This window comes from Carcharhinus amblyrhynchos, chromosome 20 (assembly GCF_965287045.1).
Source record: "Carcharhinus amblyrhynchos chromosome 20, sCarAmb.v2.hapA, whole genome shotgun sequence".
NCBI lineage: Eukaryota > Metazoa > Chordata > Chondrichthyes > Carcharhiniformes > Carcharhinidae > Carcharhinus > Carcharhinus amblyrhynchos.
This window is the reverse complement of record NC_137343.1, coordinates 15,980,231-16,006,098: the sequence shown is the minus strand read 5'-3', so window position 1 is coordinate 16,006,098 and position 25,868 is coordinate 15,980,231. Positions and strand designations below refer to the sequence as shown.

The window sequence follows — 25,868 nt, the reverse complement described above, 5'->3', positions numbered from 1 at the left end:
AAATAATGTAGGATATACTCAACCAGGATTTATTGGAAACTGAAAGAAGTCTCAAGCAAGTCAGCATTTCATCAAAAAGGTACAACAACATCCTTGCACCTCATATACACATGCATGCACATAATGGGTACAAACACTCTTAGATGAAATCCAGGCCAGATTTTGTGCAAGCTTGGTTTAAAAAAATCTATTTGCAAGGCAAACAGCAGCTGTTCACTCACCATTCCAGCTGAGACTCTGTAGCATGTCACGAAGACATTTGCAGTCTTTATTATACTTCCAAGCTTCCTGCATCACCTCATTCAACTTCTCATCTTCATTCTCTCCTACCAAAACAAGGAATTTCAACACACAATATTGTAATTTTTCTTCGGTCCTTTATCTTTCCCCTAAGCTTTTTCCTTGCAGCTGGGAAGTAGGAACTGCAGGTACTTAAGAAACCTCTAACAGAACAACCCTTAAAGTTGCCACTCCAGACTTATGGGTGTCATGCAGTGAATGGCAAACCAGAATTGATTAAACAGAGAAAAAAAAGATCATTATTGATGGATGGCCTCAGCAAATTTGATAAGATTATTTTGGGGTACTGTTGGCTGCACAAAGTCCCAGTATTGAGATTTGACAAAACTAGCTAAGATCCTACATGATATAAAAGCAACTTCAACCACCTCAATGTACTGATGTGGACAGATGAGTACCATGGTGTTCTGGGAAGTAATGGAATTCACACTATATCATTTAGTCAAATTGCTTTGGGAAGGTGGGTCAGGAGAGGAGAGAGAGAATGCTTGCCCTCTACTCAATGTAGCAGCAATTATTAGTGCAGCATTTGGAGAGAAAAGTGCTCCAACAGCCATATTCCATTACCAAAAAGTATGGAATAATGGTTCTATAAAGCATCCAGCCATCATGCCATGAACAGAGAACCAAAATGACTTGGCAGATGCATGTACATTCTTCAATAGCTTATTATTTTTATTTCCTTATATTGGAATAAGAGTCTCCATTAATTGTCCTATTTTCATGTTATCACCCTTACCAGCTTGCGGTAGAATACACTGCGCGATGACATCCCGCAGTTTCTCTAGAGCGACATTGGCATCCTCTGCCTCATTCTCTGGATCATGAATATAGATACCATCCCTGGGCCTCGTGCTGGAAGAAAATGACAATCTATTATGGCGGGGGGGGGAAGTTCCTGCATGAACAGGCGCAATTAGCCAGCCAAATCTGAGACACATTTAGTGGGCTAAAACATTAACAGGTTTATTTTCTTAAAACAAAAAACAAAAAAAGGAAGAAAAGGTAGAAAGAATTAATAAAAATGAAAAGCAATAAAAAAAACACGAGAAGAGCGACGGGAAAACTGACATTACCCATCTCGCCCCCACTACAAGTGTGCCATCTATCAGGCGATCGCGCTGTGGCACTGGTGATGGTCATTGGAGAAGTCCGACGTCTGGATTGCCTGCCTCACCTGCTGGCTGAAGGAGGCTATCTGGAGGCAAACAGCCATATGAGAAAAACAACAATGGGGAACATTTAGGGAAATGTTATTTTTTTAACTCTTCTTAAAGGGGAACAGTCTTCACTTGAATCATTGTGTAATCCTAAATGTGATAAAAGGATATCCCTCCTCTTGACAAGATTTCATTTCAAATCTGCAGTTCAAATATTCGTCTTCACAGGTGTGATAACAGCTGAATCTTCATTACACCCCATGCATTGATTCAACACATCTGTAGCAAAACATACAAGCTCTTGAAGCTTAGCCCACCAGAATTCCAACAAGGACTTCCTTGACGAGTTCGACAATTCCAGTACTCACTTGTTATGTAAAACTTGTCAAAGAAAGCCAGAACTTCAGCTCTCAAATTATTTCTGGCTCTACACTTCTATTGATAGTATTTTTTTTCTGTACACTTACTAGCATCTCAGTCTTGCCTGGATCTTATTTTATGCTTTAAAACCGCTAGTCAGATGGAGAACCAGGATTGTCGGTTTTGTGCGGCCTCTCCTGTGCTGTGACATCATGAAGTTCCAAGTCAATAACTGAAATGGCGACACTATCTAGGAATTCAACAAGCCTGGAGTGAATTTTACTCTTCATTCAGATCACTGCTGAAAATGCCAATAAGATACGATAAGCAAAATTTAAAACCATGAAATGGAGTAAAGAGAGGAGGAGCAAGAAACCATGTGCACCATTCTTTATAACACTTAGGACTGCATGTCAATTCAAATGAACACAGTTTCCCTTTAAGGAGGATTCAACTGTTGCAGTATTGGTGAAAAATCTGAACATGGATTGTAACAAGTTTTAGAAAAAGTCCTCTTGGAATGAAGTCCATTTCAAATCAATCCCTGCTATAACCAAAGCTTTGAGAGCTCGCCGATGATTTGCTGGATAAATGCTATATACAGTGGGGTACTGAGCCATACAGACCAGGAACCTCCCAAGTTCATCCCTGGTCTGCGTTGAGTTAGCTCCTGGCCAGGGGCAGGAGCTAATGGCTTCAGTCCCAGGCTAGAGAGGCAGGGGTAGGGAGGTGGTGGGAAAATAAAATATCAGCCAAGGTGTCCACTTATGCTTCGTGTGCATGTCTGAAGGAGAAAAGAATGGGCACAGCTGTGATCCTTCTTCCTGCCCCCATGGTCAAAATGACTGCCAACATTGCTGTCCAGACACACACAAAGAATGAACACTTGGAATAGGTACCGGAGCGCCACTGCCCATGGAGCCATATCCCAACATAAATCCGAGCCTTCAGGTCAAGTAGGATTAAACAAAAAAAATGTCCAAATGTCCCATAGAGCTTTTAAGTTTAAAGTTGTGATTACCAGCTTTCAATGTAGTGGAACACCCAACATTTGAATGTAGAAATTAATAGTTCATCAGAAGAGTGTGTCATTGTAGCAGCATAGCAAATAAAGTTTTTCTTTAAAACATCACGGGTTGTTAAACAGTCTGCAGTTTCAACTTTTGTAATAAACAGTAGCACAAGTTCTCTTTCCTTCCATGAAAGGAGAAAAGTTATCCATGGATAGATATCCAAGGTAAATAGATGGTGGTTTCATCTTTTTAAATTTAAATGTCTTTATTTACTTTAAATGCAAAACTTGGACAATATTGACTCCTGCTTCTTCTGTATTCCACCTCCCTACTAAATTCCTTAATTGGATTTCCCAGCCTTCTCCCAAACAGTATCCTTTGTTTGTAAACTGCTATAAAATTTTGAATATATTGAATGGAATCAAAAAATCTTGCAACTGCTTCAAGTTTGTATGATGTATTTTTTAAGTGGCAATCACGGACTGCAGATAGTCATGCAAACTCCTGATTTTCAGTAACATCTTGGATTTGTACAATATCTTTAAACTTAAAAAAATCTAGACATTTACGGGCTTATAATGTTATTCTCTAGGCGCTTAATTCAATACAATAATCAGAAGTTTGGCAGTCTAACAGTGAATAAGATCAGAGCCATTTTAAAAACTCAATTCACAAATGTCGTAAAACATCAACAACCCAACATCAATAAGCAAATTTTGCAACAATGAACAAATTAGTACTGCAAGTTTACCAACTCTGTTTTCAATTTTGTCCCTTTTTTCCTAATATATGCTGGGATATGGTTCCAAGGGCCCATTCCTCAAGTTGATATTCATGAAGTCTAAAAGGTGAGTGTCAAACTATTTGACTGCAAAGGGCATCACAGCCGAGCCCAATCATGCCCCTATCTGCCATCCAGAAGTGTTTACCATCCAGCAGGTACAACACAATAGTGACGAGGAGCAGGAACATTGGTTGGTTTATACCCTCCTATCCAATAGGTGCTGGGCTAATGATCATATTCCCTGCTCTGTTAAATCAAATGATTTAGCAGAACAAGCGCATTTATGAATTCCTGGTCTGTATAGCTTAGTGTTATATTTATTTATACCTTCTTACCCAATGGGTGCTGGGCTAGTGATAATATCCCCAGTCCTCTTAGATCAAATGACTTAGCACAGACACAAGCACAACTATGAATTCCTGGTCTGTATAGCTTAGTGTTATATTTTGCAATGCATCGGAGGAGCTCGGTTGTACATTGTGAAATATTTTAACGGACTCCAGATGTAAACTCACATACAATCCTGATTCCAACAAAGAATGGGAGCAAACCAAACCACCTTTTATTCACTCCCCATTCTTTACAATTCCTGAAACAAATATGAAATGTTTTCAATTTGCAATGGTCTGCACGGTTAATGAGCTGGTAAATTTCATTTTTTTCAAGTCTGATCACTTTTAGCAGAGAAAGATTTTGCTAAATGGATTCAAATTAGGACCAACTAATGGTCACTTTGAATATTTACAAAATAATTATTTTTGAGTGTGTTCTGCAGAATCTCAAATAGAATATTTCTTTGCAAACTAATTGTTATGAGGGTTAGACCGTAAACTGGAAAAAAAAGCTATACTTGGTGGGAAAAGGAATGAACAGCTTGGTTGGCAAGAAGAAGAAATACAGTAACTGCATTGGCACATTGTGATCAAGTTATTTAAATCAATTGCAGCACAGAGGAACAAGTAAGTAAGGGCATACTCCCAAATTCTCCTCTCCTAAAGAAACTGAATTTTACTATGTTACAATTTAGTGAGTACCATTGTTGTTTGATACCGCACCATTCTTCCAGTGCAAGAGTGCGGGGTGTTGAATCCGAAAGACATCACTGGTCCTGTCTCAACCAAGCTCCACACAACTTGTCCAGGCTGGATTGTGATACATGCAGATTTTCTAATGGGACCATTGGATAACATCCAAAGCAGGAAGCGCAGGGACCACAACCTCCTGGCCTCACCTCAAGTTACTGAGGCAAGATTTGATAACCCAACTATTGTCCTGGCTGAAATCAATTAGGACAGAGGACTAGGATAATACCTGGAGCCTCCTTGGGCTCCTTGCCTTTGTATGGTGTATATCCCCAGTATTGTATTGTATATCCCCAGTCCTATTCCACCTGAAACAATTGGGAGAATTCAAACTGGGGTTACTTAAAATTTTATCCCAGCTTATTTGCTCCTCAGTGCTTGATTTTATTGTACAACTCTAACACCGTGGGTAAAGGACAGGCAGTATCCTTCATGATCGAACTCTGCAAACAGAAGAAATACAGTAGCCACAGTGCTCGTCACCTCACCAAACACAAATTTTTCCTGAATTAAGAAACATTTTTCAACGTATACGTCTGAGATTAATATATTACGTTCAGTAAAACACACTTACCCAAGTAGTTTCCTCTTGCGAAGAATTGGATTATTAACAGAGTTTAGAGGTTTAAGGCTCACTTTCAGATCCTGAATTCTCATACTGGCCAGCTGCTCTGCATGGGCCTGCTGGATCCCAGCAACCATTGCCTGTGATATATAGTTTCACCATCAGTACAAGCCGCATTACAAAAAAATGAATCACCAGCAGACGGACTATTCCACCCTGCAAACACATGCAGCAGCATAATGGCAATTACAGAGAGCTTCTTTTAACTTAGGGCTGAAGAACAATATCTGCAAATTTGGGTCTTTGTCAAAGTTTGTTGAAGTACCAGTAAATTTTAAGTCTTTTTACAATGGTTACGTTTTATAGGGATTTATGTTTTATACCTGGGTTCCATTTAAAGTACCATCTTCCCTGTTTTAAGGGATGTCATCACAGTATAATCAAGCAACCAGACCCAGTGATTCTGTGAAGAGAGTCTGGCTTGTGATTGTATTGATGCCAATTTGTCCTTGCTGTACCATCAAGAAACATTGGTTTTTTTTGCTTTTTTTTAATCTCCCCATTCCAAACTTCATTTTTAACCTTTTTAAAAAACTGGATCCTGTCCTAGTTAAGGACCTATGCTTGCTATAAAAATCAAAGTGGACTTCGTTTTTGAAAGAATTATCTGCCATATGATGCAGTAATATAAAGTTTATAGTACAGTATTTACTGTACTTGTCAAATTTCTCTGCTGTTTGTACAATACATACCTGAGGAACTGCAATGGACTTCTGTTTCTAATATAATTCTTTGCTGTACAGGGGTACTGGTCTTTATTGTACACAGCCTGTGTTTGAGGAACCTGTGACAAACTTGGTGTTTTAAAAGAGGTCTCAGTAAGGATAAAGCCTCCAGGCAATGCAGCAATTTTAAAGTTACGGCACTGTACAATATTTCAAGACAGTGTTTCAATTTTTATATTGATTTCTCCAGACAAAATTGTCCTCAGGCTCTGATTAACATTTATTACAAGAGAAACCATGCTTCACTTAAGCAGCAATATCCAGGAATGTAAGCAACACTAAGCGAGGACCACCTGCAGAGACTGAGATTCAATCTGATATTGGACTTCACAAATACAAGAAAAGAAAATGAAATTCTCAATCTCAAACGTATTGCCTCAGGTTTAATCAATGCTCGAAAAAGGAAATGTAGAAATACTATCAACTCATCCATAGGTTTTCACAAGGAAAATAATGCTATAGACAGATGAAGCCACTGCAATTTTGTAGTAAAGTGATAATAACTTGCTGTGACCAATTCTTGAATAGTTACAGAGGATTCACCTTATCCATCATCATTTGGGAAGATGGGAGGATGTTATCTAAAGCCTCTGTGGAGTTCAGCCAGGGATGATCCAGCACCCCTTCAATATTGAGTCGCTCCTCTGGTTTTACCTTCAGCAATCTGCAGGAAAGAACAATATATTCAAACTGGAGTTTGGAAAAGAAAGAGGTCCATGTATTATTTATATCTGTTAGAGAAAAGTACTTATACAATCAAGATGCTAATTCCAACTAGTAAAGAACTTAGCAACAAGTGGCATCCACTTGCACAACACTGCTATTCACTGTAAAGTAAATGCAATGTTGATCAATCTCTGGTCTTGTTATCCAGTTTTACATATCTGAATTTTTCCACAAAGGCCTCAGCACTACGTCCTACTACCCAACAGCGCCCAGCTATTCAACTCACTTTCTCACAATGTCCTTTGCCATCTCGGAAATCTGACTCCACTCTTCCTCCGGGAATTCAAAACTTCCCGTCATGATCTTTTTCCGCATGTCCTTCGGGATAGTCCGGCTGTGGTGTTTGGAATAAAACGGTGGATATCCACATAGCATCACGTAAATTATTACACCCAGCGACCACAGGTCACAGCTCTGAGATAATAAACAACAAAAAAGAGACTTTTATATACAAAAAATGGTTTTTCATAAAATACAAAGGGGAAGTTATTTTGGAATTTACTTTATAAATCTGCCTGGCAATTTCCACTCCTATCCTAACCCCCTAACATCACCAGTGGAGAAGAGAATAGACAGCTCTGACAAAGGGTCATCCTGGTTGAAAACATTGTCTCTATTCTCCTTCCACAGATGCTGTCTGACCTGCTGAGTTTTTTCAGCATTTTCTGCTTTTGTTTCAGGTTGCAGCATCCGCTGTATTTTGTCTTTATCTTACAGAATGGATGGCTCTTGATGGGGTACGAAGAATGTCTTCGAGAAGTTTTCACTGCTTCCCCATTCATCTTCATTCAGCATCACCTCCAGCTTCTTGAGTGAGATCTGAACTAATTAATATGTGGGGAAATTATGGAAGCAACTTAGTTTTGTTGGTATTCGTGTTATGTCAGGCTACCTCAGAATGTCACCAATAAATGTCAGGTACATAACTGATTCAATCACGATGCAACACAAATGAGGGTGACAGAATTTTTTTTTTATTGGGAATGCGTTAGAACAATGGGACTTCAAAACTTGAGTCAAAAACAGAAAATGCTGAGAATTTTCACCAGGTCTGACTGCATCTACAGAGAGAATAGAGCCATCTTTTCTCTGTTCTCTCTCTACAGGTGCCGTCAGACCTGGTGAGACCTTCCAGCATTTTTTGTTTTTATTTCAGATTCTAGCATCTGCAGTAATTTGCTTTTATTCAAAATTTGAATGTTTGCTGCTTCAAAGCACTGAGTGCCTCAGAACTTGGGGAGGGAAAATGAGGACTGAAGGAAACTCAATAAACTCAAGCACATAGTATCTAACTTCCAAATCCAATTAGAATAAGCAAGGATTCAAAGCTTGAGTGTGGTTCACAATCAGTAAAAGCACCACAATAATTCTTGAGAGATCAGAAACTATATCAGCCACCCCAAAATATTTGGGTCCCACAACAGCAATGTAAAAATGATCAGATCATTTTTTTTTAAAGAAATGATTTTGGTCAAGGAACAAGCATTGGTTCAGATATCAGACAGAAAGGGGAGGATGGTGTGAAGTACATGGGGCAAGGATTTCCCCAGCTACTCTTAGAATGTCATGGGATCTTTGTAGAGGTGGTAGAGAGGACAGCGACACCTCCAACATTGAAGGACTCCTTCCATGTTGCATTGAAGCATCACTCTAGATTTTGTACTGATGTCCTGGAGTGGGACTTGAACCCACAGCTTTCTGACTCAGAGGAAAGTCCATCATCAACAGAGCTATAGTTGACAACAAATCAAGTGAGGGAATTACAGTTCCCCAAATTTAATGTTATTAATTTCCACAAAAATTAAAATCGCAAAACCACCTGACGAAGTTCTTTATTCAGTTTAGAGGGGTGATGGCCTTGTATTATCATTAAGACTATTAATCTCAGCTAATGTTCTGGGGACCCGAGTATGAATCCCACCACAGCAGATGGTTGAATTTGAATTAAATTTGGAATTAAGAAATTACTTACCTGGTTTGGCCTACATGTGACTCCAGACCCACAGCAATGTGGTTGACTCTCATCTGCCCTCTGAAATGGTCTAGCCAAGGGCAATTAGGCATGGGCAATAAATGCTGGCCTGCCAACGATGCCCATGTGCCACGAATGAATATAAAAAAAATGCAAGTAATAGCCAGCAGGGTGGTCACCACCTCTCGTACACTGGCATGCAAAATAAAACATTATCACTTTAACCCAGATACTTTCAACAATTGTACCCTTTTAAGTGTGCGTATCAACTGGGCCCCTTACATCTCTGAACTTTCTCAAGTCAACTTTCCTCAATGTTACTGGCAATGGCATTTAAGGAAAATAAAATGAAAGGAGGCTCGAGGAAGACATCAATACTAGTTTAACCCAATTGAATTCTACCACGATACCTCCCATTTTAGCAAAGTTGTTACCCTCACAACATAGGACATTGTTCACCAGAGAGATTACCGCTATCCAGCCAGAGCTGCATATTATAGTTTAAAAAAATTAAAATATTCCCAAATATAATTGAAGGAAAAAAGGGCAGGAAAACAATGGGGGCAATTCTGCCATCCCACTGCGCTAATTTTTTAGATGGTAGTCATGATGTGGAGATGTCAGCGTGGGACTGGGGTATAACAGAAAGAAATCTCACAACACCACCTTAAAGTCCAACAAGTTTATTTGTAGCAAACATTCAGAACTCCCAGCCACCTGATGAAGGAACAACGTGTTCCAAAAGCTTGGGGCATTTGCTACAAATAAACTTGTTGGACTTTAAGCTGGTGTTGTGAGATTTCTTTCTACTTTTTTAGCACAGTGGGCTTGGAGATTCAAGTGGTGCCCCATGCATGGGATCCACGTGGGGCGTCGCGCCCCAACGGCACTTTCCAGTGCCGAATTTCCAGCGTCAGCTCCGCACCAGAAATAGGTGCAGAGCTTCATTTCCCACACAGGGCATTATTTCCCTACAATTTAAATGTAATTAGTGGGCGCTGGGACTGAAGTCTATGGGCCGCCCCTCACCCACGTTAAATTATTCCCTCTTCTTTTTAAATCAAAAAACAGCCCTCAACTCTTTAGGGCCACACATTATTCATTAGCAAGAGGCCAGGCCACCTACTTTCAGAATCTTTCTGTCGATATGGGACCCTGTTTTACCATTTTGATTCTAAGTGTTGGGCAGACTTGAAACTAGGAGTGTTTTAGATCTGACTTTTAGACTCGTTCTCAGGCGTCTCCACACGCAGTCTGCCTGAAAAAATATCAGCAATTCCGAATAGCACTGTCAAAGTCCGTGACAGGGCTTAATGTGCCCGAAACCCTGCAGCTCCAAACAGGTGCCTCCAACTGCAAACATGCAGAAAACTGATAGAATGGGGCTCCCCAGCCACATTGCTCCTGGGTCAGATAATGCCTCCTCCTGGCCCCCACAGACATTGTCCAACACCCACATTATTCCTAACCCCTTATCTCCCCACTCACTCACCACCCAGACTGACCACAGGCCACTCCCCCTTCCCCCCACCAATCTCAGGCAGAGTGGCAGCAGACCCCTGCTTCCCACTCACTGATCTCAGGCAGAGTGGCAGTGGAGCCCCTTTCACCTCACTGATCACGGGCAGAGTGGTAATGGACTCCCCCTTCCTCCTCACTGATCAGCAGAAAGCTGAGACGCTTGACACTTACCTCTTCGCTAGGTGGAATGCCCAAATCGGACTTTTGTAGAATATCTGTTTCATGCTAAATCTAGATGGGCGAATGTGTTGGTAAAGGGGGAAGTGCCGGTAAGGTTGGGCTTGCAGCCCATTAAGTCAATTTAAATATATGCAAAAGCATTTAAATGGCTGTCGCACCTGTTTCCAGCGCAGTCCCGATCGTGGCCATTTTCGGGCTTTGGTAAAAGGGGGAACCGGCGCAGAGGCAGGGTGGATCATGCTACTCGCCTCACACCTGACTACCAATATTTCACGCCCGAAAACGGGCACAGCTTGATGGTAGAATCGGGCCCACAGCCTAGACGTGCCAGTTGTAAGCAGCAATATGTCATTATGACTCATGCATTTTTCCCTGTCCCTGTAATCACTTTTCTTATTATTGAGAGGAGGGAAAGGAAGAAGCTCTTTGTTGGCCAGTCCTCTGTGCTACTAACCCTGGCACGATCACAAAATCACCATGGAATAATGGTCACAAACTAACACTCTATTTTGGATGGTGGCGGTTAGTGCGGGGTAAAGGATAAGCAAGCAACAAAGGACAGTATTTGTATGTCATTGTGCAACACTACATGACTTAAATGCACATTGTATACTTTAGCAGAGAAGTAGCAATAAATTGAGATGAAGACTTTTTTATTAGCCAACCCATTCTCTTAGCTTAGAACTGGTCCTGCCAGTAACGTTTCACTTATCCAGCCAGATCTTTTCTTTATAATCCAGATTCAAATCCCGCTGCAGCAAATGTGAAATTTGATTTTTTTTAAAATCTGGAATTAAAAGACCACAAAACTATTGTTGTAAAAACCCTCCTGTTTCACTATAATGTTCTCTAGGGAAGGAAAGCTGCTATTCTTACCTAGTCTGGCCTACACGTGACTCCAGACCCACAATTAGGATGGGCAATAATTGCTGGACCCACTAGAAACACTGACATCCCATGAATGAAAAATAAATAAAATCTGAAGGTAGTGCTAGACAATACTCAATATGATGATAACAAAACGTTGGTTACCTTGTTATATGTGTAGGGAGTGGGTGAGGTAGGTATGATTCCAGATTTCTCTTTCTGGTGTCTCCTCTGGGCTTCCAGTACCTGCGACAGAAACAAAAAGATTACATGGAGAAACCAAGTCTCCATAAATATGTGCACCGTACTAATTACTTCATAAGCATCCTGGTAAGAACGAAGCAATCCAAAACTTAAAACACGGAGGAAGCCCTGGGGCTGCACGCAAGGATATTTTGGCCTTGGAGGGAGTGCAGAGGAGGTTTACTAGGCTGATACCGGAGTTGAGGGGGTTGAGCTATGAGGAGAGGCTGAATAAACTAGGCTTGTACTCGTTAGAGTTTAGAAGAATGAGGGGAGATCTCATTGAGACGTATAAGATGATGAATGGGATGGATAGGATAGAGGTGGAGAGACTCTTCCCGCTCAAAAAAGACAGTAGGACTAGGGGGCACAGCCTCAAGATAAAGGGGGGGGGCGGTTTAGAACGGAGTTGAGGAGGAACTTCTTCACTCAAAGGGTGGTGAATATCTGGAATTCTCTGCCCGTTGAAGTGGTGGAGGCTGCCTCGCTAAATATTTTTAAGAAGCGGGTTGATGGGTTTTTGATAAGAGAGGGGATTAAGGGTTATGGGGAGAGGGCGGGAAAGTGGAACTGAGCCACGACAGATCAGCCATGATCTTATTGAATGGCGGGGCAGGCTCGAAGGGCCAGATGGCCTACTCCTGCTCCTATTTCTTATGTTCTTATGTTCACAGTGGTAGCATTGCTGCCTCAGCACCAGAGACTCAGGTTCAATTCTGGCCTCGAGTCAATGTCAAAGAACAAAGAATGGTACAGCTCAGGAACAGGCCCTTCGGCCCTCCAAGCCTGCGCCACTCATGCGCCCAACTAGACCATTCGTTTGTATCTATTCCCAGTTTGTTCATGTGGCTATCTAGATAAGTCTTAAATGATTCCAGCGTGTCCGCGACAACCACCTTGCTTGGCAGTGCATTCCAGGCTCCCACCACCCTCTGTGTAAAATAGACATCTGTGTTGAACCTTGCCCCCCCACTCACCTTGAGCTTTTGACCCCTTGTGTTCGTCACCTCCGACCTGGGAAAAAGCTTCCCACTGTTCACCCTATCTATGCCCTTCATAATTTTATACACCTCTATTAGGTCACCTCTCATCCTCCATCTTTCCAGGGAGAACAACCCCAGTTTGCCCAATCTCCCCTCATAGCTAAGACCCTCCATACCAGGCAACATCTTGGTAAAACTTTTCTGTACTCTCTCCAAAGCCTCCATGTCCTTCTGATAGTGTGGCGACCAGAACGGGACACGGTATTCCAAATGTGACCTAACCAACGTTCTATATAGCTGCAACATCATATGCCAACTTTTATACTCTATGCCCCATCCAATAAAGGCAAGCATGTTATATGCCTTCTTCATCACCCTCTCCACCTGTGCTGCCACCTTTAGGGATCTATGGACTTGCACCCCCTAGTCCCTCTGTGGAGTTTGCACGTTCTCCCTGTGTCTATGTGGATTTCCTCCGGGTGTTCCGGTTTCCTCCCACAGTCCAAAGATGTGCAGGTTAGGTGGATTGGCAATATTAAAAAAAAACCCTTAGTGGCAGAGGGATTATCGGGGTAAGTGTCTGGGGTTACAGGGATAGGGCCTGGGTGGAATTGTTGTTGATGCAGACTCAATAGGCCAACATGGCCTCCTCCTGCACTGTAGGGATTCTACAGTTCTTTGTGGTGCTGGAACAGTTTGAATTGATCTATCTTGTCGAAGTGCCATCCATGGAGCATCTTACGTTTTGACGATATCAGTGCATCCAAGAGGTTGAGGGCTAACACTATTTCTTGTGGTACTGTGGGTGGTGACATGGTTCAAGGCAGTGCAAGGTGACTCAGGGCATCAGCTCTTGAGATTTTGGCACTTGGTCCATGTTGGTACATGTAATTGTACATTGCTAGAGGTAAAGCCCACAGTTAGATTTTGGCTGATGCAATTGCAGGAATAGGCTTGTCTTCACAAAATAACCCTAATAGAGGTTGGTAATCGGTGATGATCACAATGCCAGTAATGTTCAGACACTTGGTATAAACTGGACTGTGATGAAGAATCATGTCCAAAAAAGATTTCAGTTCTGAAATGTTCTGAGGTGCTGGGACTTTTCTTTTCTAAAGGGTGGCATCGACTTTAAATCCAAGATTAAATCAACCTTGTGAGCCTGAAAGGTACACTTCTCTTTTTAAAGTCACACCGCCAACTCTTTGAATTTCTTAAGCATCTCTTCAAAGTTTGCCAAACACCCTTCTTGTGAAACTGACTAAAACATCATCTCACTACCTTGGGTATATCTTGCAATAAACTTTTCATGGTGCGCTGAAAAATACTGCATGCTGGAAACACACCAAAGGGTAACTGAGTGTATTGAAACAAACCCTCGTGGATGCTAATCATCACAAATGTTCTTGAATCCTCATCCAATTCCAATTGTTGATGCACATGGCTCATATTGGGAAGATCTGGTTTGGGAATAACAAATTTGTTTAAAGTAGACTAAGTTCAAGATTTAAGACACTTGTTCAGTGAAGAAAGCCACAAGATTGTATGGGTTTTGAACAAACAAAAATAAACTTTTTTATACAAAGTCAAAGTTAAAATAACTTATGATATCTATCTTGAGTATGAGATACAAGTGAAATAACAATTCAAATGTGGAACAGTCCCTGCAGATTAGAGAGTAGCGAATGTCACAATAATATTCAAAAAGGAAGGTAGGGAGAAAACGGAATTATAGACCAGTAAGCTTAATATCGACGGTGAAGAAAATTCTCAAATGTATTATCAAGGACTTTATAGCAGAGCATTTAGAAAGCAGTGGCAGGATCAGACAGAGTCAGCATGGATTTATGAAGAGGAAATCATGCTTGACAAATCTGTTGGAATTCTTTGAAGATGTAACTAGTAGAGTTGACGAGGGAGAACTAGTCGATGTAGTATATTTGGACTTTCAGGAAGTGTTTGACAAAGTCCAGCACAAGAAATTATCATGCAAGATTAAAGTGCATGGGATTGGGGGAAGTGTATGAGATGGATGGAAAGCTGGTTGGCAGAGAGGAAGCAAAGAGTAGGAATTAATGGGTGCTTTTCAAATTGGCAGGCAGCAACTAGTGGGGTGCCACAGGGATTGGTGCTGGGACACCAGCTGTTTACAATACGTATTAATGCTTTTAATATGTATTTTAATATGGAAACAAAATGTCACATCTCAAAGTTTGCAGATGATACCAAGTTGGGTTGGAGGGTGAACTGTGATGAGGATGCAGAGATCCTTCAGAATGACCTGGACAGATTGGGTGAGTGGGCTAATCAATGGCAGATGCAGTATAATTTGGATAAATGACAGGTTATTCATTTTGGAAGCAAAAGCAAGAAGGCAGACTACTACCTGAATGACTGTAAATTGGGAGAGGGGAGGGTGCAGTGGGACCTGGGTGTCCTAGTACACCAGTCATTGAAGGTAAGCATGCAGCTGCAGCAGGCGATAAAGGCAGCAAATGACATGTTGGCCTTCATTGTGAGAGGTTTCGAGTACAGGAGCAGAGATGTATTGTTGTAATTATACAGGGCCTTGGTGAGGCCAAACCTAGATAATTGTGTGCCGTTCTAGTCTCCTTTTCTGAGGAAGGATGTTTTTGCTTTTGAGGGAGTGCAGTGAGATTTACCAGGCTGATTCCGGGGTATGGCAGGACTGTATGTATGAGGAGAAATTGAGTACATTAGGATTATTTTCAATGAAATTCAGGCGAATGAGGGGAGGTCTCAGAGACTTAAAATTCTAACAGGACTAGACATGGTAAATACAGGGAAGATATTTCCAGTGGTGGAGGAATCCAGAACCAGAGGTCACAGTCTGAGGACTCAGGATAGACCATTTAGGACGGAGGTGAGGAGACATTTCTTGACTGAAAGAGTGGTGAGCCTGTGGAAATCATTACCACAGGTAGTAGTTGATGCCAAAATATTGAATGTATTCAAGAGGCAGCTGGATATAGCACTTGGGGTGAATGGGATCAAATGTTATGGGGAAAAAGCAGAGTTAGGCTATTGAGTTGGATGATCAGCTATGATCGTAATGAACGGTGGGGCAGGTTCAAAGGGCCAAATGGCCTCCTCCTATCTTCTATGTTACTCAAATTGAGCTAAACTAGGATTAACAACACACTAAAAAAGGACTGACAGGCCAAGTATACTCAAATCAGTCATACATTGAACAAAAAAACTACCCCCATCTCGAGGCACCCCCATCAGTGAGATTCCACCTACTTCCCTAACAAAGGGTGGCATGGTGGCACAATGGTAAGCACTGCTGCCTCGCTGTGCCAGGGACTTGGGTTTGATTCCCAGCTTGGGTCACTGTTTGTGTGGAGTCTGTACATTCTCCCTGCGTTCATGGATTTCCTCTCAGTGCTCCAGTTGCCTCCCACAGTCCGAAAGACATGCTGGTTAGGTGCACTGACCATGCTAAATTATCCCTCAGTGCACCTGGACAGGCGCTGAAGTGTGGTGATTCAGCGATTTTCTCAGTAACTACATTGCAGTGTTAATGTAAGCCTACTTGTGACACTAATAAACTTTGGCAACAGGATGATATGTCCACTGTACCATTCCACGAGCTAAGTAATCAAGTAACCACTGTTTGCACATCAAATAAATAGAAGACCAACCCAAGAAAGGCTAGATATCCAGGGATTAGCCAACCACGCCTGTGTAGGCACCAGTACATATTTCCCTACTCCACAGGTGCCAACAACAGAAAAAAGAACCCAGTCTTTTCCAGGGTACATGATCTGTCTGTACCTTCATAGGATTTCTTAATCCCTAAATAACAAAAGTGTAAAAGAAAAATGCGACATAAATAGTTCTAATGGGAGTTTATCTCACCCCCAATGAGGGCTTACAAGGCCATACCAACCAGCTCTATTTCAAATCACCTACCTGCCACCCTGTTGTGTGCTACTCATCTTATCTATAAGAGCAAAGTTAAAAAATATACTCTGTCAGTGTAAATGCAAAGATTACAGCACATAAAAAAATTAATATTGCACAACCCTCATGTCATAGAACCAACTCAGCATGCTCCCCAGTAGAAAAAGGAGAACTACAAACAACCTCCAAACAAGGCAACATCTCCATACTGCAGCACTGAAACCCAAGAAGTAGAATTTGACTCGGTCAGAAGCAGGGTGGGCAGATCCCCTTATCCATGCTGCTCCCCTGGTTCCACGCATCAAAACCAAGATTGAACGCAAACATAATGCATACTAAACTAAGGCCTCCCTCGTTCCACTGGCGGAGCACACCAATGGACGAATACCAGAAGGGAAAAAAAAAGTACAATCCTGATTTTCGCAGGATAACAGTGACAAACGACTGTGCTCATATATCATTTGTCAGATTAAAAGGCAATATCATAAAGTCAATAGTAGAATCACAAGGGAAAGAAAGTTCAGGATTAATGATGAACATCAAGATAAACAACCATCTATAGATCTTGAGAAAGCCATATCACTGGCAGGATCATCGTGATTCATCCAGAGTCTCACTGAAGCTTTTGCACTTCTGCCATGTCATCCTGAAGCCCCAGTAAAGAGAAACCTCTGCCCCAGTGGGTTGCAAAGACCTGCCATGTCCAGCTGCCTTCAGCTCTTCTCTACAAACACCAAGGACAAGCCAACGCAAGACCAATGGCTGGCTTTTCAATGACTGAATGTGAGCTCCCAGCGAGGAAAATGCCCCCTCGATTAACAAGATTCTCATCTCTGCTTCATCCACTTTCTTTAGGATATTTCACAGTTCATCAATAAGTGCCAACAATTTGTGCCAGGAAGCCGAGACCGCTGTCTATAACCTCACTCATTATGGCAACCATTATCTTGATGCCTATGGCATCACGAAAGCATAGGCTCACCAACAAAACTGTCTCTATGAACTGGGCTCCACCCAGCTGTCTCTGACCACCTCAATCAAAGGAGGATTTTTTAATTCAATTACCCATCACCAAAATTTAGCCAGGATCTTCCAGGAACAGAGCACAGATTATACATATCAGGATGGGCTGTGCATCAGGATTAACAAAAAGGATTAAAAGATGAGTGGTGCCAGAGATGGTGAAAACGCAGCTGCTCCCGCGTTTACATTATATGATGACCTCCTTTTACTGGGAATTGTGAACCTGTCACCTTGTGGAAAGTCAACTTACAAAGTGACTTAATAAACAGAATTGTTATTGTGGCAATTGTTCCTGGTTTACCTCCTGAGGGTGTAGATTTCATAATGGGTAATGATTTGGCTAGTATAGGTAGTGACATGGCGATGAGTAGGTGTTTGATCATGCCAAGTTCCTAAAATTTACTATGGACACACAAGAAGTTTATTGTCAATCACAAGCTATTGAAGAAAAATCTGATTTATGTAATGGACTGAGTTTTATGCACAAAAGATGAGTTTTTGATGAGAAATAAAAAAATGGATGAGCACACTCGAGTGTCGGTCACATGAAAAGGAACTGCTGATGGATGAGAACAGTTGGTTGAATGCAAAATGAAAAACCAAAATTGATGAACTATTGGAACATCATGAAAAAAAAAAGAGATTCTTGAACTTCAATATGATATGGAGGACAAAAATAATTAGATGGGTAGCTTGGAAGATTAGATACAGGCTTTAAAGGCAGATAGAAAATCTAGCAAGTGAATTGAAAGAGTCTAAAGATCAGTCTATAAACATGGAAAAAGATTCCAAAAGGAATCCAATACCTGAGTTAGGCCCGAGTTCTGCTGATAAGTCTAAACCAAAGGCAATAGAACTCACCAGGATAGTTACTCAGCTGAATGAAAATATTAATAAACTTGAAAAAGAATTGGAAAATAAGAAAGTAAAATAGTAGATGATAAAGCTGTGAAAGAAATGGAAAAGAAAATTCCATTTTTCAAGCGTCAACAGGAAGAATATGATTGTATGTGGAAGACTGTAGCCTCTCCCTTGGGTAAATTAGAAGTTGACTTGAGTAAAGAAAGTGAAACCACCTTAGTACAAGTCTACCCATCTGGATTTGATCAAAAGTATGAAGCAACAAAATCTGTTATGGAGGAAGTGAGTGAGGAATATTCTGAAGTTGATTGATTCCATAGCAAACTGTTTCTATTAACAGTGGATAATAAGAAAAAAACATGTTCTTCTGTATTCAAGTCCAGAAACCTAATGAGTCATTTGTAGCATTTGCACGACTATCATGCACCCATGTGTAAAGAGGGGGAACACCACCAGAGTATTGATTTGCAGTCACACCAACAAGGTTAAACACCTGAGTACAAAATAGAGATAAAGCTGGTCAAGTTGTTGCTAAATAAACTTTATTGCATCTTCATTACATTTCGTTTATCATGAAAGAATTATAGCCACGTGTTGCTGTCCTATTCAGAGTTTAAAGGGTGTAGGAAAAAAGGAAGATTGAGTTAAAGTCCTGTGATGTTTAAGTTCCAGTAATCCAACTTATTATATGTGCTGACTTTTATTTTGGTTAAGCCTTGGTACCTTTATAATAGCAGTTGCGGAATTGTGCAACAAAATGAAAGGATCATCGACATAGTATGCAATAAGCCATTTGTCAGAAGTCTGTAATGTTGAATACTTCTGATAAAGACATTGTAAAGCCTTTGTCAAGAAATTTTCACTGTAGTGAAGCTTTCATTCTTCTAAGGGAATAGGTGTTATGAAAGTCAAATTTATCTTAATGTTGTGAGCAAGAGGTCGGGAACATCAGTGGGTGTGGGGCTTTTGCAAACAGGAAGCAGGCTGCTCGTGTAGAACAGCATTTTTACATTCTATAGCCCCAGTGTGCCTGTGCAGAAGGAAAACAACACAAAAGCCTGGGTCAGGAGGCTGGGAGCAGAGTGCTGATTGGTGTTCCAATCAGCAGACTGGGAGAAAAGGAAGAGGAGACAAGAAGTCGTCGCAAAAGAATAGTCCCAGAGAGGGGACAGGACAAGGTTCAAGTTCAATTTTTAAAAAATGGCAGGAGCAGAGACTCCTGATGGACAAAGGGCTGTGGAGAGCAGATTTTAAGAGAAGGTGGCAGTTGTGGCTTGGTGACTCTGTGCTGCAGACCACTGGGGAAAGTGTATCCTTTTGGAGCAGTTCTATTCTGCTAGATGCAGCTGAAGAGCTGAAGTTGTGCTTGTGAGTTGGTGCTTGAGAGCAGACTCGGAAATCTGGGGAACAGAATCTCAGGAAATGAGATTGGATCTCTGTGAGGTGGATCCTTGTTGATGCAGATTGAGCTGGAGCGACTTGGGAAATTTCAAGGTTAAATCTTCGAAGATAAAGACTAGAATCCCTTGCAAGAGACAGAGAATCAGTAAGATTTGTTGATTCGGTGTTACTGGCATCTGGGTGGATTGTTGAAAAATCCATGAACTATGCCTTGGTCGCATCTGCTATTTATTATGTTTGCCTACTGCAGCTTCTTCATCCACATGTACTTCGCACATATTCTGAATGTTAGAGTACAAAATAGATACTATAAGTTGTTTTATCTTTTTGACCTTCCATAGTAAAGTTTCAAAAAATATGGAATCTTGTGGCTTTCTTCACTGAACAAGTTCCTTGAATTTCAAACTTTGTTTACTTTAAACAAAACGTTATGGGTCTCCAACCAGATCCTACCAACAAAACGAGGTTCTGCTCCAGGATCATAACAAAATAGGATATAGTGAATATTTTCCTTTTTTATATATGCAATCTTCATCTTCACAACATAACTTAATAAACAATGAGATCTGATAGTTTCCATATTCTGAATAATATTCAGATGTAATCACATTAAAAACTGTGCAATTCAAGTATTTAAATTTTAACAGTAACCACCTTTCAAATTATGCCATTATGAGGAGAACTTTGGTGAATTATCAGGTATATCACCATGTGGGTGACAAAAATAGAAACACACTTACCTGAGGTGCTACATAATATGGAGTGAACTGTGGAGTCATCAGATCCCCGTGATCGATTTTGGCAAATCCAAAGTCGCACAGTTTAACTGGTGCATCCTAAAAGATGTAAAAGTCAGGATATCAAAAGTAGGAAAGGAAAAGATTGTCCATCAGTCTTATTATAAGACCATTGAGGTTTGCAACACCGATGACTATTTGCCCACTACGTCTGTGCTAACTCTTTGCAACAGCAGTTCAACACGAATGACTGTCCCATGTTCTCCCACGGCATCATCAATTTACACCTTGCATCCCAATCCCAGGATGCTATAATGCAGAAGGAGGCCATTTGGCCCATCGAGTCTGCACCGACCACAATCCCACCCAGGCCTAATCCCCATATTTCCATGCATTTTTCCTAGCTAGTTCCTCTGACACTAAGGGGCAATTTAGCATGGCAATCCACTGAACCCGCCTGTCTTTGGACTGTGGGAGGAAACCCACGCAGATACGGGGAGAATGTGCAAATGCCACAGTGACCCAAGCTGCGAATCAAACCTGGGTCCCTAGCGCTGTGAAGCAGCTGTACTAACCACTGTGCTACCCAAGTCTACGGCACCTGGTATTCCCAGGTAGTCTCCCACCTAAATACTAACCAAGCCGAGTCTGCTTAGAACATAAGAAATAGGAGCAGGAATAGGCCATCTAGCCCTTCCAGCCTGCCCCGCCATTCAATAAGATCATGGCTCATCTGAAGTGGATCAGTTCCACTTTCCCGCTTTCTCCCCATAACCCTTAATTCCCTTGCCTATCTGAAACCTATCTACCCGTGACTTAAATATATTCAGCGAGGTAGTCTCCATCACTTCAATGAGCAGAGAATTCTGGAGATTCACCACCCTTTGAGTGAAGAAGTTTCTCCTCAACTCCGATCTAAACTGCACCCCCCCACCTTATTTTGAGGCTATGCCCTCTAGTCCTGCTATCCTTTCTAAGCAGGAAGAATCTCTCTACCTCTACCGATAGCTTCTGATATCAGGTGTTTGCAGACTAGTATGGTTATAGGCAATAAATTACATCTGCTACATTAGCCCATTTGGCTAACTTATAGCCTCCTAATATCTGTCAACAAACAAACATTCTTCTCACTGTTTTAACAAACCCTCTACTTTATGTTACCAACAAACATCACTTATACCAAACCACTTGTTTTATGTTAATATACATTTTATGAACCCATAAACGTTTTACCAAAAATAAATAAAAACTTCTTCAATCCAAGCAACGCCAAATATGATTAACACATTTTTCAGCCTGCACAAACTTAAAAACTACTTTTCTCTAAATATCATGCCATGGAAGGCAATGACTGGACCACGTTCTTTTTCTTAAAAGTCACTATACAAGGTTTCAGTGCAGTATTTGTACAGAAAAAGACTAGCACATTGCAGTTGTTTGTGCAACTGCACATTGTTGTCAATCTGTTACAAAGGGCAATAATCTTGAGATTTAGTTGTGGCACTGCCCTCTGCAGGGCACTGAAGGGGCCTGTTTGCCTCTAGCCACAACTTAGCCTTTTTAAGAGGGCTGGTGACTTTCCCAAGCTGCAGATCTTTGATTCATTTGTTGTGGAATGGTTTTACTTCATTAATGTGGGAAAATGTCTCTAATGCACGTTGTTAGAGTGTTGGAGAGTAGAGAAAGGGTGCATCATTAAGATGGGAAATATGAATGCTTCTTCTCACTATAGAAAAAGAACAGTGGCTGAACTGTAATAAGGAAGATTGAGAAAGGACAAATTTACTGTGCAGGGGATAAAAATGCACAGACGAGTGCACCCAACAACAGATTCCTTGTGCCACTAATTCACCACACTCCCAAGTATTAATAACTCAATCCTAAACACAGAGCTGCAGGAGTACATATTTGTCATGGAATTGAGGCCCACTGTCAAGAACAGGACCGCTCTGGTTTATCACATTCGTACAAATCTGACTCCTATATTTTGTAAAGCAGGTGAGAAGGCCCAAGTTTGACGTTAGACAACAAATGAAACAGAGAATGTGGTACATGAACGTCAATCTATCTAGACAGGGATAATTAAAAGGGAAGGGAAAGCATCCAAGTCTTTGGCAAACAAGATATTATTGAGACAATCCTTACAAAGAACTAAAAATCCAGTGATGACACTTGCCTAAAATTCTTGGCCTGAATATAACAATTAGCACAAAGTGCTTCGAGTGGAGACATGAGAATTATCCAAAATAATTAACTGAGGATCTCGTCATAGAAGAAAAATTACTCCAACATTAGCAGTCTATTTTTAAGGGGCAAGGGGTTGAAGAAATTTAATGTCAGTAAAAATATTCTGAGTATTTAAATACAAAAAAAATTCTGCTACCTAATAATTCAAAGTCCTAAATTACATTGCACGCCAGAAACAAACTGGAGACCAAGATCGGAATTCTCTGGTCTTCCATGCAGGCAGGATTCTCCGGCCCTGCCAGCAGTGCACCCCCACCCACAGGTTTCTCACTGGTGTGGGGTGATGTCAATGGAAATTCCCATTGACAGCGGCAGGGCCAGAGAATCCCACTGCTATCAGACGCCAACATGGCAGGAAGGCCAGAGAATCTTGCCCCATATTTCCCCAACCAATCCCTAAGTATCATGCCCTGACTAATGCTGCTACTAAATGCAAAAAATATAAACTCAATGTCAGGAATACATTTTAGTATCTATCCTGAACATATTCAATATTTTACAGATAATATGCACTTCCCACACTTCATGTAAAGTTATGACATTCTGTGAATGTGGAAAGAAAGAGTTCAATTCTATAGAAAAGACATATGTGGTCATAAAGAACAATATTTTAAATTTTATTATACTTGGCTGCTGTGTCTGGTTATTAGGTTTAAATTTCCCAAACTTTAATGGCACATGTCTTTTGGCCTTCCCAAAAATGAGTCTCAGAGCTAAGTGGGACAGTGTCCCACATCTGAAAATGTATCTTTCAAGCCTGATCCCTTTACCCACTCACCAACTACAAACCAAAATATACCATTTCACTAGCCTCTGATCTTGCCACAGCACATTACACTTCCCAATTAAAAGAACAAAAAAAGAGAATGGGAGGAGAGTTTTCTTTAAATAAAATGAATCACCAGCATTAAGACCACAGAGACAGAAAGTTCACCACCACATCCTCAAAGACAATTAGGGATGGGCAATAAATGTCAACTTACATTCCAAAAAGTAATTAAAGGAAAAATGCATCTTATAATAAGTGGCCCAAACCTTGGTTTTCAGGAGTGTTTTGAAAGAAAGTTGGATAAGTGGAAAAGTTTAGGAAAGAAATTCCTGAGGTTAGGACCTAGACAACTGAAGGGACAGCTGCTAATGTTGGAATTGTGATGTGGATATGCCGGCGTTGGACTGGGGTAAACACAGTAAAAAGTCTGACAACACCAGGTTTAAGTCCAACCGATTTATTTGATAGTAAACTCACTAGCTTTCGAGGGGTTTCCCTCTTCTTCAGGTGAATGGAGAGTTCTGGCCTCAGACAGAGCATATAAAGCACAGACAGTTTAGAGATTACTGATTAGAATGCAAATCTTTACACCTAACCTGCTGTTCAAGTCCTAAAGTGGCTGACAATGTGTGTGGAAGGAGCACTGATCACAGGTTAAAGAGATGTGTATTGTCTCCAGACAGTACAGTAAGTGAGGTTTTGCAAACCCAGGCAAGTCACGGGGGTTACAGATAGTGCGACATGAACCCAAGATCCCTGTTGAGACCGTCCTCATGTGTGCGGAACTTGGCTATCAGTCTCTGCTCAGCAACTCTGCGCTGTTGTGTGTTGTGAAGGCCGCCTTGGAGAATGCTTAACCGAAGGTCAGAGGCTGAATGCCCGTGACCACTGAAGTGTTCGGCAACAGGAAGGGAACAGTCTTGCCTGATGATTGTCGAGCGATGTTCATTCATCTGTTGTCGTAGCGTCTGCATGGTCTCCCCAACGTACCATGCTTCGGGACATCCTTTCTTGCAATGTATCAGATAAACAATGTTGGCCGAGTTGAAAGAGTATTTACCGTGTACCTGGCGGACGGTATTCTCACGTGTGATGATGGTATCCATGTCGATGATCCGGCATGTCTTGCAGAGGTTGCTGTGGCAAGGTTGTGTGGTGTTGTGGTCACTGTTCTCCTGAAGGCTGGGTAGTTTGCTGTGAACAATGGTCTGTTTGAGGTTGCGTGGTTGTCTGAAGGCAAGAAGTGGGGGTGTGGGGATGGCCCTGGCGAGATGTTCGTCTTCATCAATGATATGTTGAAGACTCTGGAGAAGAGATCGGTGCGTTTTTTCGCTGTGGCGCATCGGAACTGTCAATCTATGAGTCGAGCGCCATATCCTGTTCTTATGAGGGCATCTTTCAGCGTCTGGAGGTGTCTGTCACGATCCTCCTCATCTGAGCAAATCCTGTGTATATGGAGGGCTTGTCCATAGGGGATGGCTTCTTTAACATGTTTAGGGTGGAAGCTGGAGAAGTGGAGCATTGTGAGATTGTCTGTGGGCTTGCGGTACAGTGAGGTGCTGAGGTGACCGTCCTTGATGGAGATGCGTGTGTCCAAGGATGCAACTGATTCTGGGGAATAGTCCATGGTGAGTCTGATGGTGGGGTGGAATTTGTTGATATCATCATATAGTTGTTTCAGTGATTGTTCACCATGAGGAAGAAAATGTCATCGATGCATCTAGTGTATAGCATCGGTTGAAGATTCTGTGCAGTGAAGAAGTCTTGTTCGAACCTATGCATGAAGATGTTGGCATATTGAGGTGCAAATTTGGTCCCCATGGCTGTTCCGTGTGTTTGGATGAAAAACTGGTTGTTGAAGGTGAAGACATTGTGGTCCAGGATAAAGCGGATGAGTTGTAAAATTGCATCTGGAAACTGGCAGTTGTCAGCATTGAGTACTGAGGCAGTCGCAGCAATGCCATCGTTGTGGGGGATGTTGGTGTAGAGCGCCGAGGCATCCATTGTGACGAGGAGTGTCCCTGGTTCAACTCCTCCATGTGTGCTGAGTTTCTGTAGGAAGCCTGTAGTGTCGCGACAAAAGCTGGGGGTTCTTTGTACAACGGGTTTCAGGATGCCCTCGACGTAGCCGGAGAAGTTTTCACACAGAGTCCCATTGCCCGATACGATGGGATGGCCAGGTGTGTTTGCCTTGTGTATCTTTGGGAGGCAGTAGAGATCTCCAATGCAGGGAGTATGTGGAATGAGAGCACGAAGGGTGCTCTGAAGGTCCGGATCAAAGGTTTTGATCAGATTGTTGAGTTGACGAGTGTGTTCTTTGGTCGGATCTGTGGATAACTGTCTGTAGTGTTCCTCATTGTTT

At 41.6% G+C, this 25,868-nt stretch overlaps 1 protein-coding gene across 1 annotated transcript in view; it reads right to left on the bottom strand.

Moving 5' to 3' along the window:
* Positions 1 to 25,868, bottom strand: part of mapkapk5 (MAPK activated protein kinase 5) — an 80,096-nt gene that overhangs the window by 12,760 nt on the left and 41,468 nt on the right. The window contains exons 7-13 of the mRNA XM_080208151.1: positions 20,494 to 20,589; positions 11,481 to 11,561; positions 7,002 to 7,189; positions 6,593 to 6,713; positions 5,274 to 5,404; positions 1,040 to 1,155; positions 222 to 326 (exon numbers count right to left, since the gene is read on the bottom strand). Coding sequence (XP_080064277.1) covers positions 222 to 326; positions 1,040 to 1,155; positions 5,274 to 5,404; positions 6,593 to 6,713; positions 7,002 to 7,189; positions 11,481 to 11,561; positions 20,494 to 20,589 — 838 coding nt within the window. The remainder of the gene's footprint in view (positions 1 to 221; positions 327 to 1,039; positions 1,156 to 5,273; positions 5,405 to 6,592; positions 6,714 to 7,001; positions 7,190 to 11,480; positions 11,562 to 20,493; positions 20,590 to 25,868) is intronic.